The 27,996-nt window shown below is 32.0% G+C and overlaps 1 protein-coding gene across 1 annotated transcript; it reads left to right on the top strand.

Annotated features, from left to right (window-relative positions):
* Window positions 1-55: 55 nt before the first annotated feature.
* Window positions 56-27,937, top strand: LOC114325694 (uncharacterized). Its single transcript, XM_050656340.1, has 3 exons — window positions 56-4,512; window positions 23,005-23,104; window positions 25,109-27,937. The coding sequence occupies exons 1-3, from the start codon at window positions 4,415-4,417 to the stop codon at window positions 25,241-25,243; spliced, it is 333 nt and encodes a 110-aa protein (XP_050512297.1). The 5' UTR covers window positions 56-4,414; the 3' UTR covers window positions 25,244-27,937.
* The last annotated feature ends 59 nt before the right edge of the window (window positions 27,938-27,996 follow it).

Raw genomic sequence — 27,996 nt, 5'->3', positions numbered from 1 at the left:
GTTACTATGCAATAGTATTTATTGATTAGCCTATTGATTAGCCTTTAGTAGTATTTAGATATATTTATGCACTACTATTATTTATTTAAATGATATATTTTCGTTGATAAAATAAAAAAATTATAATATTAAAAAAATCAATTTTCTCGTGTAATTTTCCTAATATAAAATTTTTTAATAAGACTATTTGATAATATGATAAATCAAGTTGTATTTGTATCCAAATGGCAGAAAAAATATAAAAACTATTAATAATTTAAACTTCAAAACTGTGTTTAGAAATAAATCCTTGAAGGGGAGCTCTAAAAACTCATAAAATGTAAATACATGTAAATATTTGCAAATCTCTGGTAATACAATGAATAGATAAAAGTAATTAATAAATTGTTTTTGTTCATAGCTGTCGAAGTAGATGACACCATTACACGCTTACTACTTGAGTGGGCAACATTAAGGCGTCGTTTGTTGGCCTTTGGATTTTGGTTGTACATATTCAAATATTCCGTATCTGATAAGTTCTAATGAAAACGAAATACTGCATTGTAGGTTAAATTTGATATAATTCCAAACATCTCAGAATTTGTGGATCTTATATCAAGGACATCATCATCATCAACAGCTATTTCATCCATCGTCACATGTAAGCCTCCCTTAGGTGTGTCCAGTCATATCTGTTTGCTGTTTTTTGCATCCATTCATGTCCTCAGCCCATCTTGTTTTGTTGTCCATCCTGTTGTTAACAGCCCAAGTTTCAGTTCCATATGTCAGAACTTGCAATACGTACTGATTGAAGGTTTTGCCTTTAGAGTACTTGGTAAGTTTGATTTAAATACTCTTTGTGATTGACCAAATGCTGCCCATGCAAAAGCACATCTTATATTTTAATCAGTCTTAACCTTTAACTACACGCGCTGGCGTATTTTGTACGCCAGATATAAGAATTCCACTGCAAATGTATTTAAAAATTTAATTTTTAACCTTGTTTATCTCTCTAACCTATCACTGGAATGTGTTTTACAATTTGGTTTTAGTTTCGTTATAATCGGCTTTCTGGGAAGATCGTAATTTACAGTTTAGTATTTGTTGTTTCCGGTGGTGGAAAATATACGCCACGTTTATATTAATATAACTAGTAATATAAGTTGATATTTCAATTGTTTTTTAGTCAATATGGCACAAAATATATTTTTCTTAATAAACAATACTTTTTCTCCTGTAAAAAATCACATTTCAAAAAAAAATTTATTAGTAATTTTATCTAACATGGAATCCAGTTATTCCATGATTCCAGTTATAAATCCCAATTGGCTTACTGAGAAGAAACTCCAAGTATTCACTGATGCTGAATAAGGTTTATAACAAACAACTTAGTGTATTTTGTCAAAATAAAAATAAACAAATCTGCTGTTTTTAAGTGTATTGTCTTGTGGCGTATAAAGTACTCCACGCGTGTAGTTATGTCATAACTTAATGCGCGGGTAGTTAAAGGTTAAGCTCAGTTATATCTAGAGTTGTTGGTTATGGTGGGGGAGCAAAGTATGCTAAATGTGCAGTCTCTCGAGCGCTTTGGGGACCTACTGGGTTGTGAAGAGTAGGTCCTAAAACCAAAAAAAGTTAAGTAAAGTTTTCCATTTAAGTGGGCGCTTGCCATTTTTTAATTTAATTTTCCATTTCCAACAATCGTTTTTTCGATTATAGCGCCATCTATCCATAATTCGAAAAAACGTTTCGAATAAAAGTTACTTACTTTTACGTAAGGAATCCAAATCTGCAATAAAAAATGGGGGCTCCTATTTAGGATTTTAAAGTAACCCCCACCTCACCTTCGTGGGAGGTCGTGTGTGGTGCCATTCTATAGATGTTTCAAAAATATTGAATAAGTGTATTTTACAGTTGTTCGATCTGATGTTCATTTTGCGAAATATCGCGGAATTCGTATTTAAAATATTAAATTTACCCCCCACCCCTCTCCGTGGAGACTCGTGTTTAGTATCATTCGATAGATTTTTAAAAAATACTTAGCACAATTTTTTTTAGTTTTTCGATCTGTCATTTATTTCGCGAAATATTCGCTTTTTCCTGTTGAAATTTTGGGACTTTCCCATTTCCATTTCCTTACGCCGGGCTCAAATCGTCAGATTTTTGAAATATACACTCCTTTGCATGTATTTAACTTACCTTATCTTAATCTGACAATTTTGAGATTTTTAAGGATATATTTTTTTTTCGGGCCCCCCTTAACACTAGAAGCACCAGAGCGGTCATTTTGACTGCTTTCTATTATTGACACTCTGTTTTACTCATTCATAGTTATTTTAGAAACTTGATAATTTATGACTTTTCCTAGATCTATTTCAAGAATATAATTTCTCTTTTACAGCTACTTAGCGGAGTTACTTTTTAAGATATGCTAATGTCTACCTAGAAGCAGCAGAGCAGTCATTTTGACTGCTTTCCCTTTTTGACCCTTTGTATTACTCATTCATATTTATTTTACAAAATTTATAATTTGGGACTTTAATATTTATTTGAGGATTATAATTTCTCTTTTACAGGAACTTTTACAGTATAATTACATTTTGAATATACTTAATGTCTATCTAGAAAAATTGGGTAGTAATGACAAGGTATTCTACATTTTGTTCTATTTTTCTGGGAAGTTTTTACTTATTTTATGTATAAAATGCATCGAAAACATTTGTTATTAAGTAATTTGAGTATACTTTTTGCAAGTGCGTGCTCAATATGTATTTTGATTTTTCATTGTGAACTTTCTCTTTTCTGCTGTTATCACGTCTCGTCGATATTTGACTGAGAAATAACTATTGGAGTGGGTACAGAATTTGTCAGATAATGAATATAAAGTAGAGTTATGTGATGAAAATATATCCAATAATGAATAAGACGAGTATGTGCCTGATCAAGTTGATCAAGGACATTCATCGGGTAGCGATTCTGAAGATAAAGTTGAGATTGAGGATACCAATACCTCTTTAGGAATTATTACTAACCGGGTAAGAGGAATTCGCGGAAGCAGTTTAGAGAATTCCTCCGTCGACACTATAGGATGGAAGTTACTTTGCAATAGCGCTAGACTATACTATAGTAGTAGCTTCACTAGCTTATATTTATGTATTCACTTAGGCATATAATATTTTTGAGCATATTATTTTTATGTGCCTATCCGTGATGAATGTTGGCGACCATCATGGGAATTTTTACCTTATCCGCAGGATGTTCTTCTTCCTGGGCCCCGTTTTCCACATATTTTTCCTTGCAGGATGGCTTCTAGAAGGGTATATCTGGATTCATTTCGCAAAATGTGTCTAAAGTACTCGCACTTTCGAGATTTGATGGTGGTATCTCTCGGTTCTTCTACATTATTCTGAGGACCTCCTCATTTGTGACTCTCCGATTCTGTTTTGGCTATTCTCCGATATAGCCACATTTGGAATGCTTCCAATTTTCTGCACATATTCTTTGTTCAAGGTCCACGATTCAACACCACAAAAAACAACAGAGAAGACATAGCAGGTGAAAGTGAAAAACATGTGAAATTTGTCATATACATAAATGTAAATAAAATTTGTGTGGGTCTTGTACAAGCAAAATTGAAAAATTTTGCTACTGCATAAATCGTGCTTAAATAATTAAGTAATTCATTTAAATTAATTAAATATGTCTTTTATTATTAGTTATTAACTCAATATAGGTTTTTATCAAGTAAAAAAAGAATTCAAAAACGGCTGGCAATAGAAATTCTAATACCCGTCATTTTGACCGCTGCGGTGCTTCTAGGTATGCAGAAATGTTGGTGCGTCTAGTGTTAACGAACTCCCCTGTGTTAAGAGCCAATATATGGTAGAGGTACATCTGCAGGGTACCAGGTTTCTCCCCATATGATAATCTGACGCGCTCGAGTAACTGCAAAAGTCCCCGCTTGGGTTTCCCTACCATTATATATTTAGTTTATGTTAAATTTATTTTTATTATATCAAGGTACCTCTTTCTTTTCTTACATGTTTATAAAAACTCCCGTTTCTACATAGTTTTTTGGAATACAAAGAACTTGCAAAAGAGAAGGTTTGTAGAATTATTATTTTTGATTATAACCTTCACCTGGTAATATATGCAAAATTTACATAGGTAAAAGCTTAGAGAAAAGTTATCAGTAACAACACATCACTTACATTTTAATCCTATTTACCTTTAAATTAAAGTTATTTTAAGAAACTATATCAAACAAATAATATTATTACAAAATCTAACAAAAATATAAGGATTTTGTGTTCTAGGAAGTATTAGAAAAATAAATAAAGTAGGCATATATATCTTGAATGTTTTAGCATTAACTTTAAAACAAAATCTTCTCGTATATCTAGCTAGAGATATTCTCAAGTGTTTATTGGTCAAAATGGTTTTTAAAGTCTCCCTTTTGTGCGCGTTGTTGGTATTAGTTGCTTATTCTAGTGCATACGATTATAGCAATTGCCCTTCAAATACCAATAGACAGTAAGTACAAATTTTAAAAATAAAATCACTAAGATAATAATTCTTATGTATCCTATAGTGCTTATTGTTTAGTTTGATGTTAACTTTGTGTACAGTAGAGCGTCGATAATCCGAACTAATTGGTACAGGGGTAGTTTGGATTATCAAATTGTTCGGATTATCGAACATATGTTCAAAATACATACAAAGCTCATAAACATAGTACATATCGTCCCACTAGAACAATACTAGGATATCTTTAAATATTTGACTTTTGAGTTATCTGCTCTATCTGATGTAAAATTTCATAAGCTATCTGGAGAGATACTAAGATTTGTTCAATCGGCTGCTTTGTGGTGTTTATGAGCAATATCCTAATATTGCACTAGTTGATTTGTTGGAAATACCTGGGTTAAAAGGAAGATATCTTAAAATACCTTTTTATTATCCGATTAATATTTGCCTTTTCTCGTCATAGTTGTGGTGAAATAACCGGACATTCCCACATGTCTTTGTTTAGCCCCACATCTGCATTATGATTTTTTTAACATATCTGTGTTTTTAAGTTGTCTTAGTATTTTACTAGCCAACTTGTCCGACTATTTCACCGAGTGTGGCAAAGAAAATTTTAAATTAACCTGTTTTTTTAAATTGCCTGTATTTCCCTATAGTCCAGAAAGCCACTGCGCATCCGCTAGGAAAAATATTCTAATTCGGATTTTTTGCACAATCTTATCAAAAAGGACTCCTTTTAACAAATTTGCATGTTGCCAGGACCAAAAGGTGGTCAAAAATTTTTTAAACGTTTTTTTTTTGTTTTTTTCCTAAAATTATTTTTTTTTGCATGGAAAAAAGTTGTTTTAGGTTTTTTGGATCATTCCAAACAGAAAAGGTCTTTAGTGACTTTTCTCTAAAAATTATAGTTTTTGACATATAAGCGATTAAAAATTGAAAAATTGCGAAATCGGCCATTTTTAACCCTCAAAAACTATGTGAAAAGCTGAAAATTTGAATGTTGCCAAGGTGGGTAGATATTCTTTAAACATCGATTGATGAAATCCCGAAGAGTTTTTTGCAATACAATATTCAAAACTCCTTTGTTTTTTAATTTCTAATCAAGTGTGCGCGACACTATTTTCCACCGACAGTATGGTGCAAATGAAAGGAATAAATTCGTTATTTCGTAAATCGGCGACTTTAAGAAAAAATCCCGAAACAGGTCGATTTTTATTTTTAAGTTATGATATTGTGGCATATATGGTATACTAGTGACGTCATCCATCTGGACGTGATGACGTAATCGATGATTTTTTTAAATGAGAATAGGGGTCATGTGCTAGTTCATTTGAAAGTTTCTTCAATTCTCTATTCAGTAATATAAACATTTACATAATTATTTATACAGGGTGTCCCAAAAATTTTTATTAAACTAAATTATTTGACAAAAAAAAAAGAAGTAGAAGGACACCCTGTAAAAATAATTATGTAAATGTTTACATTACTGAATAGAGAATTGAAGAACCTTTTAAATGAGCTACCACACGACCCCTATTCTCATTTAAAAAAATCATCGATTACGTCATCACGCCCAGACGGATGACGTCACTAGTATACCATATATGCCACAATATCATAACTTAAAAATAAAAATCGACCTGTTTCGGGATTTTTCCTTAAAGTGGCCAGTTTACGAAATAACGAATTTATTCCTTTCATTTGCACCATACTGTCGGTGGAAAATAGTGTCGCGCACGCTTGATAAGCAATTAAAAAACAAAGGTGTTTTGAACATTGTATTGAAAAAAACTCTTCGAGATTTCATCAACCGATGTTTAAAGAATATCTACCTACCTTGGCAACATTCAAATTTTCAGCTTTTCACATAGTTTTTGAGGGTTAAAAATGGCCGATTTCGCAATTTTTCAATTTTTAATCGCTTATATGTCAAAAACTATCATTTTTAGAGAAAAGTCACTAATACCTTTTCTGTTTGGAATGATCCAAAAAACCTAAAAAACTTTTTTCCATGCAAAAATAATAATTTTAGGAAAAAAACAAAAAAAAAAACGTTTAAAAAATTTTTGACCACCTTTTGGTCCTGGCAACATGCAAATTTGTTAAAAGGAGTCCTTTTTCAGTAAGATTGTGCAAAAAATCCGAATTAGAATATTTTTCCTAGCGGATGCGCAGTGGCTTTCTGGACTACTAACTAAGCTTCAAAAATAAGGATTGTTTGAGTAAATGTCCGAGTATATCCCCACGCTCATCTACGAATTCGTGGATGAGTCGGTCAGTTACAGTAAAGTTGTTCACTTTCACTGGTCAGTTCAAGTTGCTCTCCGACTGCAATAGAGTGCGGATGCGAGAAGTCGTTTTTTAAATTCCTTATCGTGGGGCATACCCAAAATGAGGGTGACTCTATGCGTTGCTGCATAGAGTCTGCCAAAAAAAGAGCTTTATACTGAGTGGACCTATTTCAACTCCACAGGAAATGGCAATGATCATAAAATTAGCCAAAAAAAAAACAGGAAAGCCTTACATGGTTAATAATCTTCAATTTTCTGATATTTTAGATTGGAAAAAGTTTAGCATGAATTTTGAAGTTTTTCTAAAATTTCAATTGGAGAGAAAATACTCTGGAGCAATATTAAGGTACTGCGAGTGACCAAAGAAAGCCCAAATATTATTATCTACATCTACAAGGAAACCTTTGGTACCGATTCATTTAAACAAATTAACGTTTGAATGAATGAAGTTGACAATATTGCTCCAGCTTATATGGAACGCCCTAAAATTCCCTTTAAGAAAAAAGAAGATCTTTTAAGTTTAATCCGACATATCCCTGCTAAACGTCACGATTTTTTTTTTAAATCTAAAATCGTACAAGAAAGGTCAACAACAAGTTCAAGAAGTTAGCGATTAAAAAATGTTCGCGGTTTTTTTTTCAATTTATTATTGTTTATTGAGTGGAATTTTAGTATAAATGATTTAACCAGTTGGTAATATTTGATTTCATTTTATAAATTTATGTAATAATATAATGTTTTCTATTTCTTGAAGTTTCAGTAAAAAATAAAAAATGACAATACATACCTACTGCATTGTTTTGCGAATAATTATTGTGTAAAGATAACTTGAAAAATTAAAGAAACAAGACAAAGTGGTCAAGTGCGTCAAAAAATAGTGTAAGAGTGGGATATTTTGAAATGCTAATAATGGTAACAAAATTAATTGTTGAAAAATAGAATTGGTGAAATACTAGGATAAGATGAAGAAAAATAAAGAAATTTTAAAAGAATATTACAAAAAATAAATACAATACTAGGAAAACTTCAACACTTAGCAAAGATAAATTGTATATATCAAAAAATTTTAAAGTGTAAGAGGAGGACATGTTATAAAATCTTAGTTTATTGTCATTATTTATTATTTCAAATTTTCAGTTGAACTCTAAACACACTCAAGAACAAATAGGGCACCATAAAATTTAAGAAACAATGCAATAAACTGATGTAAAATATTTTTATTTCATACTTTCTATGGAGGAAATTTAAAACTCAATTTACTCGAAACTATATTTTTTAAGTTGTCTTAGTATTGTTCTAGAACGACGATGTGTAAATACATTTTAGTTACAAGGAATAAAACACCTACATAATAAACAAATATATTGTATATATTTCTGCATAAACAAAACAAAAATTCGCTGTCATATTTTGCCCATATTGTCATATTAAATCCAAAAATTCGGTCCGGCGATCATATTTTTTAATTTTATAATTTTTTTTGCGTTCGGATTAGCGAACGTTCGGATTACCAGGGTTCGGATTATCGACGCTCTACTGTATTTCTATATACAGGGTGATTGGTTAGTGGGTTAAAGCTCAATGGATCCGCTATAGTAATAGATAGCAAAAAAAGTTAATAACGAAAATTTTAGCCACCTTTGAGCTTCACATTACAAAATTAGTTAGAATATTACAGGGTATTCGATAACACAGTGGCAGATCAAACTTATGTATTTTTAAATGGAACACCCTATATTTTATTTTAAATTCGAAATCCTGTTAACTTCTCAATCACAAAAATATAAAGGTTTGTTATGTTATACAGGGTATTTACAAAGTTATAACCAATTTTATATGAAAATCGTAACCAGTTCAGCTCCCTGTATAAATAAAAATAAGTAAAACAGCAATGGTTTGTTATTGCCTTTGATGCAATAGTTTGATAACGTATTGTTAAAATTTTCAAGAATGATTGATATTGCTTATTTTTTTTTTATATCAAATACAGGGTGAGTCAAAACGCACATTATTTTCTCAGTAATTTTAAATGGAACACCCTGTATTTTATATCACTACTGAAAAGTACCATTACCGTACTTTTATTTTTAGATAACATTTCCTATGTCTAAATTTATTATTTTCGAGATATTTTCATTTTTCAATGGACCAGTAGCGTGACCAGCCAAATCAGCAAAATTTAATAAACTGGACCGATCTTTTTTTGGGGTTACGTTAATAATGAAGTTTATAAAATACCTCCAACAACAAGGGATAAGATGAAAAATAATGTACTAAGTGTATTTCGCTGTGTTAATTTACAAATGCTTCGTAGAGTAAGTATCTCATTCAATGATCGTTTTTAGGCGTGCATAAATTTCTTCGACAGGCATGCAAACGAGCCGTATCCATCCTTGAGTGTCAAGTTGTTCTCTTGAATCTCTTGCTAGCCAATTCTATTCAGTTTGCCTCTGTCTCTTCATATTTCTACTACTATCCCTTTTAATTCCCCTGTCCTCAACTTCATCGTCTTATCATTATATCCCCTTTCATCCCTCTTTTTTCAGTACTACTGCAAAGTAGTATTTTTTCTTACTTCGGCTCCTCAACGTAGAAGCCACTTCACTCTCTTCTTTACGTCCGATCTATTTTCATTTTTGTCCCACTATTTACTCTCTTTTCCTTACTTCTGTTGGAGTATATCTTTCTCTTTACTTTCACTCCAACAGAAATTCTTCTTTCTTTTTTGTTTCATATTAAAAATATTTTATTAAAAGTAGCTTCAAATTTTTTCAAACATGTTTTTTTGCAAAATGTATTACTGATAAATTATGTTTTGTTGTTTATTTGTTACATTGTTACATTTACATACAAAAGTAGTGTTTAATTGTCTTCACAAAATGTTGTATTTTGTGTTTGTGTATTTTTTTGTAAAATTTATTACTAATTTTCTTTGTTTATTTGTTGCATTTACATAAAAAAATAGTTTTTAATTGTTTTAAAAATGAAGCAGGTTGTGGTTGTGTGTTTTTTTGTAAAATGTATTACTAATAAACTACACATTTTTATTCCTTTACTTGCTACATTGTTACATTGATTACCGGATTACAGTCATGGCTTATTTTATTTAGATAAATTTAGGCACCTAAAATAATTTGCTTTGAAAAATGAAAATATCTCGAAAACTAATAAATTTAGACATAGGAAATGTTATATAAAAATTAAAGTACGGTAATGTTACTTTTCAATAATGATATAAATAGAGGGTGTTCCATTTAACATTACTGAGAAAATAATGTAATTGCATTTTGACTCACCCTGTATTTGATATAAAGAAAACTAGCAATGTCAATAATTCCTGAAAATTTTGACAATAAATAAAAAATTATAGCATAAATAAACCATTGCTGCTGTGCTTATTTTTATTTATACAGGGAGTTGAACTTGTTACGATTTTCATACAAAATTGGTTATAACTTTGTAAATACCCTGTATAACATAACAAACCTTTCTATTTTTGTGATGGAGAAGTTAACAGAATTTCGAATATAAAATAAAATATAGTGTGTTCTATTTAAAAAAAAAAACATAAGTATGGTCTGCCACTGTGTTATCGAACACCCTGTAACATTCTAACTAATTTTGTAATGTGAAGCTCAAAGGTGGCTAACATCTTGGTTATAAACTTTTATTGATATCTATTACTATAGCAGAGCTATTGAGCTTTACCCCACTAATCAATCACCCTGTAACTGTCATTTTTGTGTGTGGTAACGGTTTTTAAAAACCACATGGAAAAGAAAAAATTTTCTTGTAGTTGGCTGTATACCATCAATTACAAAAATTAAAAAAATATTTTGTAAAAGGTACAAAATTTTATTAAAAATCCCTTTAAGGGCTACATCACAAAATGTTTTTGATTTTATTAAAAAATCATGATCAGTGTTAAAACAGGTTGGATGCCAGCTGAGCCACCAAAGAAATACTAGGGTAAAAACCCTTTAAATATTATATAGTTGCATTACAGGTGCATACTTGATTAAAACTCCATATGATGGATATAGATTAACAGAATAGTGCCCTTAGGTAAAGTATAGACCTTCCCAACACGTGGGATGTAAATTGAGTTGGTTACATTACAATATTTTGATGGCAAACAAATGGTTTTTAAAATGTATATTAGAGTTGATATCTTTTACTACACTCGGGGCCGGTTGTTCGAACGCTAATCAAAAATGATCATTATCAAATATTTAATTACTCTCACAACTGTCAATGTAAACTTTGATTGGGTTGCTGAAAACATAATTATTTATTACAATTTTGAAATTAGTTAATCAATTATGTTAATAATTATTGTTATGTTAATTGATTAACTAATCTCATAATTATAATCAATTATGTTTTCAGCAACCCAACCAAAGTTGGCATTGACAGTTGGTGACAGTAATTAAATATTTTATAGTGATCATTGTTGATTAGCGTTCGAACAACCGGCCCTAAATTTATTATTATTTGAGTGAAGAAGTATTTAAAATAAAAATAAAAAATATTAGTTTTGTAGGGTCCGCGTTTAGCTATTTTCCATACTGCTTATTATGATACATTGGATATTCTGCACAAGGAATTTTAGCGCATGATTATCTCAAGTCGAGTTGGTGTGAACCTTGCATAAACTATAGAATCCTCAAAACCATCGGTCAAATTTAGCCTGATTATTGCGCGCATTATTGAGTAGAAACAATGGCGTGCTGGCCATATAAATGAATCGGGGCAATCACCGAGAGGCTGCGGCCTCTTGAGGCCGGTCAAATAAGAATTTCCCAAAAACATAGATATAACAAACATTTTTTTTAATTTCTAATCGAATGATATTAAGAAAATATTTCAAAAACATTTTGTTTTTTCAATACCACTGATATCTTTAGCAACAAGGAGCATAGACGGTATTATTCTTTAACATGTGTTTTAACTGAAACAAAAGTTTGAGACACCCTGTAGGAAGGAAAACGTACAAAGGTGGATACATTGAAGTTATGTTGTACTCCCATATTTTGTGAACATTTTTTTTTAGTTTCTCTGATATCTTTAATAACAAAGAAACTAGACGGTTTTACTCTTTAATATGTGTTTTAACAGATGACATGCGATACGTGAGGAGGTTATGTCTTATCATACACTAAGATGAAATTATTTTCTATATATAGTGCGAAAGGAACAAAGTGTTCAAATAAAGAAAATCTGTGCAATGTACCTCTCGCTATTTAAAGAGCCTCCACGTAGACACCAAATCCGTACTCACTCTCAAGGAAAGTCCACCCCAAAACATCACAGAGCCTCTATTAAACAATCTCGTCTCTCTTATGTTGCGCTGTGAATACCGCTTACTTGTTCGACAAATATATCTTAAGGTTTCGACCAGAATTGTTAACGTTATATGCCTCTCTGTTTTTAAAGGTTTGTTAGCTCTTATTTTTTATTGTTAATTTAGTTTTGTTTCAGCTAAAACATGTCATGCTAAAGAAATAAACCGTCCATTTTCTATGTTTCTAAAGATATCAGGGACATTCAAAAAACAAAATGTTCACAAAACATAAGACTACAATACGATTTCGATGTATATCAACATTTATACCTTGTCCTCCCTACAGGGTGTCTCAAACTTAACATAAGAAAAACATTTCTTTTCTTCCACCCGGTATAGGTACAAAAAAGAAGTTTGAGTAAACCTTTGTCCAACTGGGTAAATACCAAAGAAAAATCTAAAATAGTAAAAAAACATAGCGGAATCCGCTAATCTGTTCACGAAAAAATCAACTATGAAAATGAGCATAATTTTAAGTAATGCATAACTTTTGAAACTATGTATATTTTATTATGTGATATGTGATGATAGGTGATAATATTTATTATTTGTAAGATTGCTTATTCCTAAATAAAAAATATAGCAAATTTAAAAAAATTTCATTGAATTCAAAGTCTTATGTTTGATTTAAAAATAATTTATATTTTTGTATTTTTGTTTTATAAATAACGAATAAAAAATCCTGATAATAGAAGGTAAGATGAGGATGGGAGGCCGCTTTTCTATAAAATCACCGGGCCGCTCGAAAAGTTCCAGCACGCCACTGAGTAGAAACGTGGACATTGAAAGCGGAAACTCTATCGAAACTTCACACTTTTGAGCTATGGTTCTACAGAAGGATCCTAAAGATACCATGGACAGATAAAGTCACTACTGAACAAGGATGAACTACGAAGAATGAACACAACCACAGGTTTGGTCAACATCGGGAAGGGCCGTAAGCTGCAGTACTTGGGACATAAAATGGAAAATCAATGTTGTTCTGAAGCTATATAATAAAAAATCAAGGCATATACGAGCTACTCCAATGAAATTTTCAAGGTAAAATTGAAGGAAAAAAGGCCCCAGGACGAAGAAGAATATCCTGGCTTGCTAACCTGAGAGCATGGTATAGAAAAACCTTAACACAGCTATTCCGTATAACTAACAAAATAATCATAGTCAGAAGTATCGTCAACTTTCGGAACGGACAGGCATCTTGAGAAGAACAATTGCACCAGTATGACTTAAAGATGCAATATACTTATTAGTCAAAGCTGTGGGTGAAAAATAGGTCGATTTCAGGATATAATTCAGGAATTTTGAAACCTATCAGGCGTTGTAAAGGACGATGCCAAGAATAACTTATACTAAAATGTAACCAAAAATTTTGTGCGGTTTTTTATTTATGACGATTTTCATTTGTTAAATTTGCAATTTTTAAAGATTTTTAATTTTGCCGCTTAGGATATTTATTTTAGAGAAAAACTTTTAAATAGAAAACTGTAGTAAATTAAAAAACCTACAATTTGAGCTATTGTAAGTTTAATTTCGGTAATAAGTTATTGCAAAACAGCCTGCGAAAATCCAAAATGGCCGTTTGTTGCAATTACGTTATTTATTGTAAAAATAACTTCTTTGTATTTTTTAAGGCTTTAAAATGAAGATCCTTCAATACTTAACATGAAAAAAATTTGTAGTGCCCGATTTCTGAACTTTTTGCTTAGATATAATTTGTTTATCCCAAGAAGTCAAATGTCCAAGGCTATAACTTTTTCAAAAAAAATCGTACAGAGTTAATCCAATTTTTGTTAAAACTCTTTTTTTCAATAAAATACTTACTTTTTGAGTTATTTGTCAAAAATCGCCTAAAACCGTGTCTTTTTAGGTGGTATTAACTCGAAAGGTATTAACTTGGTGAAAAAATGTTATAGAACAAAAGGTGCTTAGAATTAGAGGTTTTATCCATTTCCGAACTAATTTTGAACGTATATTTTTTCACCCCTTATAAGGGGTGAAACTCACCCATAGAACCAAATAACACAGAGGCACAATATCATTTTTATTCTTTAACATATTTATCTATGTGTTTGCCAAATTTCATGTCAATCCAAGCGGTGCTTTAAAATTTAAAGAAAAAAATCGTGATACAATGTATTATAAGTTGCTAGCCGTTGCTAAGGGCAACAGACACAATAAATCATAGTCGTAACGAAAAATCAATCTCCATTACATTTTAAAAATCATTTTTAATAACTAAGTGTAATTTTCGGTTAAAATAATTTTTATTTTAAGATAATATAAGTCTTTCTTTAGTCAATGACTGTGAAATAATTTCTTAATTGTTATAAATAAAGTCACTACGATTTAAGAAAACAAAAACAATTATCTCGGCTTCAGTTGGTCGTAGAAAATTTTTATTTAGTTTTGAATCTTTATTTTGTCTTCAGCAACAATAACCTGCAAGTTAAAAACTCATAGGATGTACAGGCTTCAGTTATAAATGTTTATAACGAAATTTGCCCCTTTATTTTCAAACCCAAAATAATAGGTTGAAAAATGTTATACGCATTTATTTATATCAGAATATGAAAATATAAGTCTTAAGAAGGAGAGTTAATCTTGGATTAACTCTGTACGATTTTTTTTTCAAAAAGTTTTAGCCTTGGACATTTGACCTCTTGGGATAAACAAATTATAATATCTAAACAACAAGTTCACCAATCGGGCACTACAATTTTTTTTTATGTTTAGTATTGAAAGATCTTTATTTTAAAGCCTTAAAAATTTAAAAAAGTTATTTTTTCAATAAATAAGGCAATTGCAAAAAACGGCCATTTTGTACTTTCGCAGGCTGTTTTGCAATAACGTATTAACAAAATTGAATAATTGATGGATTCGACCGTTACTTGATGGAAGTTCATTTTATCTCACAATAAAACACTGAAAAACGTTTGTTTTTCTATACTTCCACAAAATTTATTACAACTATGTTATTACTACAGCTGTTTCGGCAAAGTGCCTTTCTCAAGTGATATATTTAACAATGTGTTTGCCTTTTTAAGTCTTTAACTGAAGAGGTTGAGGAGTGGGGAGCTGTTTATCTCGAGTTGGTCATTCAAAATTATATCTGTATTTTTCAATTTATTAATTTCCATTGATTCTAAAAGTGATAGCTTAAGGCCTTTATTTTGAATATGTAGAATTTGAAACTCTTCATTGAAAGAATGATTATGATCTAGAAGGTGAAGTGCGTATGTAGAAGTGTCTGTTTTTCTATTGTTGAAAGCCCTTTTGTGTTCTGCTATCCGTTTGTCAAAAGTTCTGCCAGTTTGACCGATGTAAGTTTTCGGACAGTCACCAAAAGTTAGTTTGTACACACCACTCTGTAGTTGCTTTCTCTTTCGGCTTTTATTGTTTTTAATATGTTTGCTTAAGTTGTTGTTAGTTCTGAAAGCTGGTGTTATTCCTTTCTTTTTTATGTATCTGGCTATTTTTGTTGTTATTTTGCCAGTATATGTGAGAGAGCAGAAGGTACTGGGTTCTTTCTGTGGTGGTGGATACACTAATTTCAAGGCTTTCTTATGGAGTTTTTGGTTTAAAATGTTGTTAACTGTTTGTTCGTTATAGCCATTATTTACTGCTATTTGTCTAATGATATTTAGTTCTGTCTCGAAGTTATTTTTTGTCATAGGAATTTCTGTCAGTCTATGTATCATGCTATGGTAGGCTGCTAATTTGTGTTGTGTAGGATGGGATGATGAATTGTGTATAGTTGTGTCAGTATGGGTAGGTTTATGATATACGGAGAACTCATGTTTGTTGTGTAGTCTGGTAATCGCTATCATGTTGGTATATCATAAACCTACCCATACTGATACAACTATACACAATTCATCATCCCATCCTACACAACACAAATTAGCAGCCTACCATAGCATGATACATAGACTGACAGAAATTCCTATGACAAAAAATAACTTCGAGACAGAACTAAATATCATTAGACAAATAGCAGTAAATAATGGCTGTAACGAACAAACAGTTAACAACATTTTAAACCAAAAACTCCATAAGAAAGCCTTGAAATTAGTGTATCCACCACCACAGAAAGAACCCAGTACCTTCTGCTCTCTCACATATACTGGCAAAATAACAACAAAAATAGCCAGATACATAAAAAAGAAACGAATAACACCAGCTTTCAGGACTAACAACAACTTAAGCAAACATATTAGAAACAATAAAAGCCGAAAGAGAAAGCAACTACAGAGTGGTGTGTACAAACTAACTTGTGGTGACTGTCCGAAAACTTACATCGGTCAAACTGGCAGAACTTTTGACAAACGGATAGCAGAACACAAAAGGGCTTTCAACAATAGAAAAACAGACACTTCTACATACGCACTTCACCTGCTAGATCATAATCATTCTTTCAATGAAGTGTTTCAAATTCTACATATTCAAAATAAAGGCCTTAAGCTATCACTTTTAGAATCAATGGAAATTAATAAATTGAAAAAAACAGATATAATTCTGAATGACCAACTCGAGACAAACAGCTCCCCACTCCTCAACCTCTTCAGTTAAAGACTTAAAAAGGCAAACACATTGTTAAATATATCACTTGAGAAAGGCACTTTGCCGAAACAGCTGTAGTAATAACATAGTTGTAATAAATTATGTGGAAGTATAGAAAAACAAACGTTTTTCAGTGTTTTATTGTGAAACAAAATTGAACTTGCCATAGCTCAAATTGTAGGTTTTTTTAATTTACTACAATTTTCTATTTAAAAGTTTTTCTCTAAAATGAATATCCTAAGCTGCAAAATTAAAAATCTTTAAAAATTGTAAATTTAACAAAAGAAAATCGTCATAAATAAAAAACCGCACAAAATTTGTAGTTACATTTTAGTATAAGTTATTCCTGGCATCGTCCTTTACAACACCTGACAGGTTTCAAAAATTCCTGAATTATATCACGTTTTTTCACCCACAGCCTGGGGTATATATCTTGTGTAATAAAAAGATACCCGCTGGATATTATACAAAAAATTGAAAATGTCTCTTAAAACAATAAAAAGGCAGTCAGAATAGATGGGCAGCTTACAGATCGTATAGCTACAGGCAATGAAATACGAGAGGGGGAATCACTAAGCCTTATGTTATTTAATCTAACCATGGTAAAGCCATAACGAACGTCAATAACGGAAGAGGATAAAGAATAGGGAACAATGCAATCAGAATTCTCCGTTATACAGACAATGCAATATTGATAGCCCAAAATGAAGACATTTTTGAAGGGCCTTTGTGGCCTAGTGGCTCCAGGGTGGGACCACTTTTAAACATTTTTTTTCCTACTGCCTGAGTAATCGTACGCTGGGACCACCGGACGGAATGCAATGTATAGTAGGGTGGAGCGATAAATTCAATTTTTGAAATTTGAAGTGGGGTAGTGCGCAAAAGTTGTCTATCGGTATACAAAATAACGTGTTAAAAGCACAAATAAATTAAAAATATTTCAGAGGTTCCCCGAAGGCTTCGAATTTTACAATAATAAGGTATATTATATATACGGTATTTTTTTGGTTTACAACATCAATTTGATTCTCCCCCGTCAACAGTCAACAAGTGTATGAGTTCTGTGAAATTACTTGCTCGCGGATCTGTGTCCGTAGCACGTGACATCACATCACAAGTTTCAGAAGACTGGGTCAGTACGTGTTAAGTTACGGTATCGAGTGCGTCGCTTTGTTTTGTTTTCTGTGTTACGTATTTGGATTTTGTGTATTTTATTATTAATCGCGCCATGCCAACAACAAGAAAAGAGACCTTTTGTGCAGTGTTTGAAGCGTAAAAAAAAACTAAATGAACTAATGTTACCGACTTATAGTGATGTAATGAGACATTTTTTATGGATTAGATTTCAGGTAAAACAAACTCATAAAAAGGAACCAAATGTTTCTGAAATAATAGCGCTAGTGACAACAGATCTGGAAGGAGTTTGGACCAAAGCTTCGTTACCTGTTTTGTCGCACAAAAGGATTACCGATATGTTAAACGGATATTATAAGGAATATCAAAATTTGAAGAAACCATTAAAAAGCAGAAAAACAACTGCCATGTCACAAAAACTAAAAAGCTTTCACGACCATGCCTAGTACTATTACTAGTATTACTTCATGTAAATGTACCGATTTTGCTTTATGCAAGTGTAAAATAAAAGTTCCCTTAACAGAGAGGACTTTTTTATTAGACCAGCGAAGCCAACGTAAAATGTCAATTAGTTCCATAGATAAGATTGAAAGTAAAAAAATAGAAAAGAAAATGGCAAGGAAATTAGCAGATAGACCTAAAATTACCGAAGAACCAAGACAAACAGAAACTGTCATACAAGATGTTACTTTACGAGAATCCGATTCTTCTGATGGTGTTTCAGAAACGTCAGAAACAAATTACCAATCGATTGCTTTAAGTTCCCAGTCATGTGAAAATATTGGACAAATGAGAATTTTCTTGCCAAAATTGGCGAAAGCGTGTGACAGAACAGGTGTCTCTAATAGAGCTGCAGCAATAATAGCTACTACAGTTTTAGAGGATTTTAAAATAGTTACTCCACGCGATACTTCTAAAATAATCGATAGAAGTAAAATACGTCGTGCTAGAAAAAAGAAGAGAACTGATTATGAGAGCGCAAGTAAGGCTTATTTTTTGACGGTCGAAAAGACAAAACACTGTCGAATGTATGAAGGGAAACAAATTTTATAGAAACACCGTCGTTGAAGAACATGTTGTATTAGTGTCAGAACCGACTCCAAGTTTATAGGACATGTGACGCCACAGTCTGGAACTGCATCTCATATTAAACAAGCAATCGGAAAGTTCTTAGAGACAAAGGTGGATTTTTCCCATTTAAATGCTATCGGATGTGACGGAACAGTTGTGAACACTGGAAATAAAAATGGTGCCATAAGAATGATGGAACTATATCTTAAACGCCCCGTTCAGTGGTTGATCTGCCTTTTTAACGCAAATAAATTATCCCTAAGGCACTTACTTCAAAAGTTAGATGGACCTTTAACAGGACCTAGCGGATATTTTGGTACCATTGGAACAGTTTTAGAAACCTGTGAAAATTTGCCAGTTGTGTCATTTAATCCAATACAGAGTGGAAACTTTCCAGTGCTTGTTCCTGATGATCTAAGTACCGATCAAAAATATTTGTGGGATATATGTCAAACTGTTACTTCTGGCATTTGCACGGAGAGCCTAGCCAATCGAAACCCGGGCAAATTATCCCATTTCCGTTGGCTAACAGCGGCAAATAGGATACTTAGACTTTATATATCCTCAAATGAAGTCTCAAGTAATCTTCAAATTCTAAGCGAATACGTACTAAAGGTGTACGCACCTTTATGGTTCCATATTAAGCTAAAGCCGTCATGTAAGGACGGTCCTCGTAATCTGTTGAATATGTTTAGATGGTCCAGAAATTTTGACAAGAAACTTTTGGAAATTTATTGATCCCGTCATTCAGAGAAATGGATTCTATGCTCATCCAGAAAATCTGTTACTTGCGATGGTAACAGATGAAACCAAGTCCATAAGGGAGCTAGGTTATCGTCGTCTCTTGAAAATTTGTCAGCAAAATCAGAATAATCAATATATACGATTTTTTACTATTCCAAAAATTAATTTTAATGCCACAGACTTTGTGGAACTCATCGATTGGCAGTCTTGCAGGCTGACGGAACCTCCATTACTAGCTGATATTTCTAACAAAGACATTTTAGCTATGATAGAAGTGCCAGATCAAATGGAAATTATTAAATATTTATGTAATACTCAAGCAGTTGAACGATGTGTCAGACTGGTTACCAAAGCTTCTATGGCGGTCTGTGGGGAGGACAACAGGGATGGATTTATCAAATCAAGATTAGACTCACGACAACAGATGCCGCATTTTAATACAAAACGTGAGTACTCACTAGACACTACATAATACCATATTTACATTATGAGTTAGGGGGTGAAAAGAATTTTTGGTGGTGGAGGGCGGTGGCGGGGGAGGGGTCGAACTCGTTTACCAGCCACCTCCTCGTGGTGAGTTCTGGGTTATATTTTAATGCTAAAATTTAAAATACAAGCGAAGAGCTGCTATTAATGTATACAACGTTATAGGCAAATTTCAAGTCCCGGGGGAAACTCTAAATTACAACACAGGGGGTTGATTTTTTTTCCCTATAATATACTACCTAATAGACAACTTTTGGGTACTAGCCCATTTCGAAAAAAGAAAAATGAAAAATATCGGTCAACTTAGCTCCACCCTAATGTATAGGTCTTCTTTTTCACCGATCACGTGATTACAAAATTTTAGGATCAATCATTATTATTCATAGTGTACTTCATACATTTGGCGCGCTAACACGTGGATGAGAGTGAGGTTATTTTATTGTTGTAAATAAACAAACCTTCTTCTACTGCTAAAAGATATAAATTATGTTAATGTGTTAATAAATAGATGCATTTATATATTTAGTCCAGTCGGGTTAGACGAATAACAGGCCTAACCTTGCATTAGGAGCTGTCCCAAATTTTATTTTTCTAATCTTTAGGGAGGGTCAATATTAGTCCAAATTTAAAATCTCGACTGAATTCCACTGTTGCGTTAGCCGCCATCTTGATTTTAAACGAGAACCGTTTTTCCTCAATATCTCCGCCATTTTCAATTTTTTGACAAAAAGTGTAGAAACTAAAATTGTTGGAAATACGATTTTCTATAATTTCATTTATTATAATTTTTTTCGTGTGGTCGATATTTTCCGAGTTATGAGGGGAAAATAGTGACAGTTGGAGCATAATTATTGTATTACTGAATTATCTCGTTTATTGTTAGTTTAACAACAAATATCTACCTATACAAAAATGAAGAGAATTAAATTCTATATAATTTTGATTTCTTTCATTTTTTTGCTAAAATTAATATTTAAGGTAGTACGTATGCGTTAATAGCGCGAGCGTAAGACCGGATTGATTTTATAGCAAATGTTTTTGTTCAATAACTACGCCATTTTCAACTAAAATTGTTCAAAATATAATTGCCTACAATTTCTTTTTAACAATTTTTTTCATGCGGTTGATATTTTCCGAGTTACATGGGAAACTAGTAAAAAGCGGTGGGGGGAGCATAATTATTGAATTGAATTTTGTTTGCGAGCTGCCCCAAATTTTATAATTCTATCCCTTAGGAGAGATCAATGGTAGTGTAAATTTAAAATCTCGACTGAATTCCGCGGTTGCATTAGCCGCCATATTGATTTTAAATGAGAACTGTTGTTGCTTAATATCTCCGGCATTTTCAACTTTTCGACATAAATAGTGGGATGCAATTTCCTACAATTTCTTTGGCACAATTTTTTTATACGATCAATATTCTCCGAGTTAAGGGGGACAATAATGGAAGCGGAGGGGAAGCATAATTATTGAATTGTCTCATTTATTATTAACTTTACGACATAATTGTACATAAACAAAAATAAAGAGAATTATATTTTATACAATTTTTGAAACTTCCAATGAAACATCAACCAAACTAAGTATATAAAAGACCTAAAAAGACATTATATGCATTAAGTTCACTTAATTTTATTAACTAGCGGGTTTTATTGGTTGAATTTGTCTGTCGATATTTTAAGTTTTATGTCAGCTAAAATATCGTGATGTTTCAACATTTTTTTTTAAATTTTGGACCTTGTTGGGGGAAATTTTCCCATTTCCCCCCTTGTAGACCCGCCACTGGTTCTCTCGAAAAATTGTAGTAAATCGTAATTGCAACAATTTCAGTTATTACACTTTTTGTCGAAAAGTTGAAAATGGCGGAGATATTGAACAAAAACCATTGCTACAAAATCAATCAGGTCTTACGTTCGCACATTTACCACATACGTACTACCTTAAATATTTATTTTATCAAAAAATGAACGGCATCAAAATTGTACAAAATTTAATTCTCTTCATTTGTGTATAGGTATATATTTGTTGTAAAACTAATAATAAACGAGATAATTTAATAATTCAATAATTATGCTACAACTGTCACTATTTTTCCCTCATAACTCGGAAAATATCGACCGCACGAAAAAAATTATAATAAATTAAATTATAGAGAATCGCATTTTTAAAAATTTCAGTTTCTGCACTTTTCGTCAAAAAATTGAAAATGGCTGAGATATTGAGCAAAAACGGTTCTCGTTTAAAATCAAGATGGCGGCTAACGCAACGGTGGAATTCAGTCGAGATTTTAAATTTATACTAATATTGACCCTCCCTAAAGATTAGAAAAATAAAATTTGGGGCAGCTCCAAATGCAAGGTCAAATGCTATCCCGACTGAGCTAATTACCGTATTGAGACTTTCTGAACTGCGAAGATAACTAAGCGAATTTTGATATTTTGTTTGGTGGTTCCAGTAAGGTGCCACTAGGCCATCGGTAACTAGTAGGTATGTTTTTTTTTAAAGAATTCCGTAATGAAAAGACGTCTTGATTTGAGTAAAATAACAAAAATTGACGCTTACGATTTACTAAGAGATATCCCATCGGATGAATCTGACGCTAAAAAAATTGTTTCATTCCATTTCACGCTAAATAATTTTTTCGTTTGTGGCCTAGCGGTTCCACATGGTTCCAACGTTTTTTATAATAATTACAAAAATTTAATATAAAAAGCCTTTATTTTGCATGTGTTTTGCCTTTATATGTCCTAAAAACAAATTATTCACCATCTAATATAAACAACAAAAAGTTCGTCCGCAAAGGGTTAAAGCTTTCCTTTTGATATAAATTAATATCATATTTAATTTTGTAATGTTTACACTTTACAGGAAAATTTTGACTTACAACGCTGTATTGCCATCAGGATACAATGTGAGAGCACGTCTTCCAGCAACTGGATATTACAGCAGACCTATCACATGCTTACTGGTAAGTTTAGAAAAGTACTTTTACACATTTGTCTTCTCCTTCTTCTTTTTGTGTAGACATGCCTCTGTCTGTTTTTTCAATGTATCTCCAGCAAGTTGTCATTCCATCGTTTTTGTGGTCTTTCCACTGATCGTCTTCCTATTGGAGAACCTTCTATCGCCATGCTTACTATTTTATTTGTTGTCATTTGGCTTATGTGATCGTTACATTCTACTTATCTGTTTCTCACCCAATTAATAATGTTCTCCAACTTGTATCCCCCTCGTGTACTTCTAGCTCTGTGTCATAGTCCCTCTGTCTCACCATCGATTTTTCAAAGAGTTTTCATTTCTGTTGTTTTTAGTATTGTTTTTTGTTCTTTCTGTACGTCCATCAAGTTAGCAGAACAAAGTCAGCAGAACACAGTTATTTTTATACCATAATTAAGTGTAAATTAAATGATAATTTAATGTTCCAAGAAAAAAATTATTGCTCTTCTTCTTTAAAAGTTATCGCATGTTCTGCTAACTTGATAATCAATCTAGCAGAACACTAGTTAAAAAATTTGATAAATCATTTATAATTGAATGCCAAAGTATTCTCTGAATTAAATGCTAATTAAATGTCTCAAGAAAAAATTTATTGCTCTTCTTATTTAAACGTTATCGCAAGTTCTGTTAACTTGATAATCAAGCTAGCAGAACGCAAGTTCAAAAATTTGATAAATCATTTATAATTGAATGCCAAATTATTCTCTGAATTAAGTGCAAATTTAATTTTCCAAGAAAAAATTATTGCTCTTCTTCTTTAAAAGTTATCGCATGTTCTGCTAACTTTATAATCAAGCTAGCAGAGCACAAGTTCAAAACTTTGATAAATCATTTATAATTGAATGCTAAAGTATTCTTTAAATTAAATGCTAATTTAATGTTCCAAGAAAAAATTTGTTGCTTTTCTTCTTAAAAGCTATCGCATGTTCTGCTAACTTATAATCAAGCTAGCAGAACAGTAGTTCAAAAATTGATAAATCATTTATAATTGAATGCCACAATATTCTCTGAATTAAATGCAAATTTATTGCTCCTCTTCTTTAAAAGTTATCGCAAGAGGAATATATTTTTTCTTGGAAAATTAAATTTGCATTTAATTTAGAGAATACTTTGGCATTCAATTATAACTGATTTATCAAATTTTTGAACTACTGCTCTGTTAGCTTGATTATAAGTTACCAGAACATGCGATAACTTTTAAAGAAGAAGAGCAATAAATTTTTTCTTGGAACATTAAATTAGAATTTAATTCAGAGAATACTTTGGTATTCAATTATAAATGATTTATCAAATTTTTGAACTAGTGTTCTGCTAGCTTGATTATCAAGTTAGCAGAACATGCGATAACTTTTAAAGAAAAAGAGCAATACACTTTTTCTTGGAACACTAAATTATCATTTAAACTTTGGCATTAAATTATAAATGATTTATCAAATTTTTGAACTAGTGTTCTGCTAGCTTGATTATCAAGTTAGCAGAACATGCGATAACTTTTAAAGAAGAAGAGCAATACATTTATTCTTGGAACATTAAATTATCATTTAATTCAGAGAAAACTTTGGCATTCAATTATGAATGATTTATCAAATTTTTTAACTAGTGTTCTGCTAGCTTGATTATCAAGTTAGCAGAACATGCGATAACTTTTAAAGAAGAAGAGCAATAAATTTTTTCTTGGAACATTAAATTAGCATTTAATTTACACTTAATTATGGTAGAAGAATAACTGTGTTCTGCTGACTTTGTTCTGCTAACTTGAGCTTGATGGACGTCCTTTCTATATCAGGTCGTGTTTCTGCCGCTTATGCCATTATTGGTCTGATGACTGTTTTGTAAATTCTGTCTTTCATTTCTTTTCCGATATAATTATTTCCTCCTCTGTTTACTTAACTTTTGTCTAAAATATAATTTATTCTATCCAACAGAAATGTGTTATAATGCATCTAAATTCAAATTTTCATTTTTTATTTTGTAGCTAATAGACCAAAAAGGTAGTACCAGCACACCAAAAATATCGGAAGGTGGATATCTCGACACCTATGCCTTAGTAAACATTACTTCCAATACAGCCGACCCAGTCACTTACTACGCACTAGTATTTATTGACTAAATTATTTTTTTTTATACAAATAAGCTAGAATTTTGTTAGACTGTTAATTTAATTAATAAATTATATTTTTTGGTTATTCAAATAAAAAATAACTAAAGACTTGTTTACACGGGTAGAGTAATGATGCAAGTACTTGATAGAGTAGAGTAACTCTACCCGTAAAAACGCTCAGCACAGTAGAGTAGCAAGTAGAGTGTATAGTAGGTGGTAAAGTAGAGTGACTAGCAGTGTTCCCAGATGACTTTTTTGAGGATCAGGAGGTGTCGCCACGAACGATCAGGAGATTTCAGGAGACTCGCTCGCCTCAAAAATTGGTAGAATTCTGTAGTTTCAGTCTTTACGTTTATAGATAGGCAACTAGATGTCGCCACGAAAAATCAGTAGAATCAGTTGGTGGACGCCACCAATCAGCAAGGAGGGGGGTATTTTTTACGTTTATACTATGGAGACCTGTAAGAAGGAGTGGAAACGCAATGCATCGTTTGTGGGCTAACTTTTCAACCTCTAATTCAACTTTCAGCAATCGCCGCTAGAGGCGCAAGTGTTCGAATAGGTGCTACAAATACATTAGCTCTTATGGACTTATTTATTATTTAACTCATTTTATTATTGTTTTTAGCGTAATTAGACATTAATTTATTGGTGGATTGTAGCTGAATATGTTTTATGCCAAAAATAAATTATTTTAACCTTATAACATATCGATGTGTGGTAAAAAGTGTATTCTTTTTATACCATTGTAGATGGAGATGTGACATCAAAATTAAATTTGTCATTACTTTAATATGTAGGACAGCTTATTTTGAAGCGGAAATATTTTGTCACATTATCTAACTGCCACATTTATATACCAATGGTATTTCAACCGCAAATTAATTTGTTAATATCTTTGTAACTGATATCAAAAAGTTTGTTAGTTGAAAAAATTTAACTTAACTGTAGGTAATTGTTTTTAAAAAGTTTAAAAAGTTATTTAAATAATTTGAAGTTTATTGATAAATTTTTTTTAATTATTCTTTTTATCAAAATTTAAAAGCTTACCTATCAGATGTTTAAATTTAGTTAATAAAAATATATGTCTATAAACTACGCAGACGATAGTCTGACTTTTATAAAATTAATGTTAATTTTTGTGAAATATTTTGTCTCAAAAATGCATTGTTTCGACAGAAAAACTTTCAAGATCGTCCTACTATTATCACTATAATTTTCAGGTTAAAATAAAAACCAATAATAGGCACAAATTTTATTTACACCGAAGGAAATAACATACAAACGAATAGGTTTAATCCACGAACGTTATAAATAACATAAAGACAAATCTTTATAAAAAGTCTTTATTAACTTCGTTAAGTTCCCTTTTGAATTTTTTATCGGAACGATAACTCGATATAAATCCCGGTACGAAGCAAGTTCTTTTAGTGTAAGCTTTCTTGGCACTCATATTTAAATAATATTAACCACCAAAACCAATAATCTTATATTAACTACGAATAATTAATTATTTTCGAAATTTTCACATTCACTCCAATGCAAAAGTAGCATCTATTTCTACGCCACCGCCGCCCTAGCGAGAAACCAAGCAAACAGGCAAAATTGTGTACAAAAATTTCAAGGTCGTCCTATCTCGATTCCTCTCCTCTGTGTAGGTCTCCATAGTTTATACTTATACATAGGTACAATACACAGAAAATAGCTGATTAAGTTCCATCTGTTGACTTTTGGGGGAAATGCAACTTTATAAAATCTGTAAGGGACGGCTGTGGCAACGCTAGATGGCGGCTAAAGCATAAAAATAAAAAAAATAAAATAGGATAAAATTCTGAAAAATTCAAACTCCATACAAAACCGTTCTTGAATCGTTACGCGCATGCGCAATGACGAATAATGCTGCGCAGTAACACATTTTTCGTTACTACGCATCCTCGTAATCGTCCAAGAACGGTTTTGTATCGAGTTGGAACAAAACCAGATGATTTTCAGAATTTCATCACTTCATCAGGAGGTTTAAGGACGCCATCAGTAGATCAGTAGGCGAGGGTCGCCATCAGTAGGTCTCCTGAAATTTCAGGAGGTCTGAGAACACTGGTGACTAGCAACATGTGGCAAAGTAACTCTACTCTACTACCACCACCACCACCACCACCACCACCATCGCCAAAATGTCCACTCGCCTGCGGTCACTACCCATGGAACTCGCTCAATTCTGGTAGAAGTGATAGAGTAGAGTAGGTAGGAGAGTACATAGGGACGCTGTCATTCCGGCTGGAATTGTGTTTTGTGTAATTAGTGAAAGTTAAGTTCACCGAAGATGAAACTTTAAAACTTGTAGATCTGTATGGTGAATACCAGTGTTTATGAAATAGGTAGTGCACACTACAGAAATAAAAGTATGAGGCAAGCTGCGGAGGATGAAATCGTCGAAAGAATGGCAAAGGAGGTCTTTGGAGTAAACGAGATCAAGCAAAAAATTAAGAATTTAAGGTGCACTTATAATCAAGAGTGTTTAAAAATATAAAAGTCAAAAAAAATCGGGTTCACTATACTAGCATCAGTACTATACTTGTACTCTCCTCCTGTGAACGGTATCAAGCCATTTTTGGTAGAGTAGCGAGTAGAGTCTACTCTCCTCGCTACTCTACTCTCCTCAAAGCTCTACCCGTGTAAACAAGTCTTTATGTATTAAGAAACATACATTTTGTTTTTCTATTTCATATTCTAATATGTTAACTCATAGTAGTCTAGGGCGCATC

This window comes from Diabrotica virgifera, chromosome 7 (assembly GCF_917563875.1).
Source record: "Diabrotica virgifera virgifera chromosome 7, PGI_DIABVI_V3a".
Classification (NCBI taxonomy): Eukaryota; Metazoa; Arthropoda; class Insecta; order Coleoptera; family Chrysomelidae; genus Diabrotica; species Diabrotica virgifera.
Note: the sequence above shows the minus strand (reverse complement) of the source record. Positions and strands in the feature narration are given on the sequence as shown.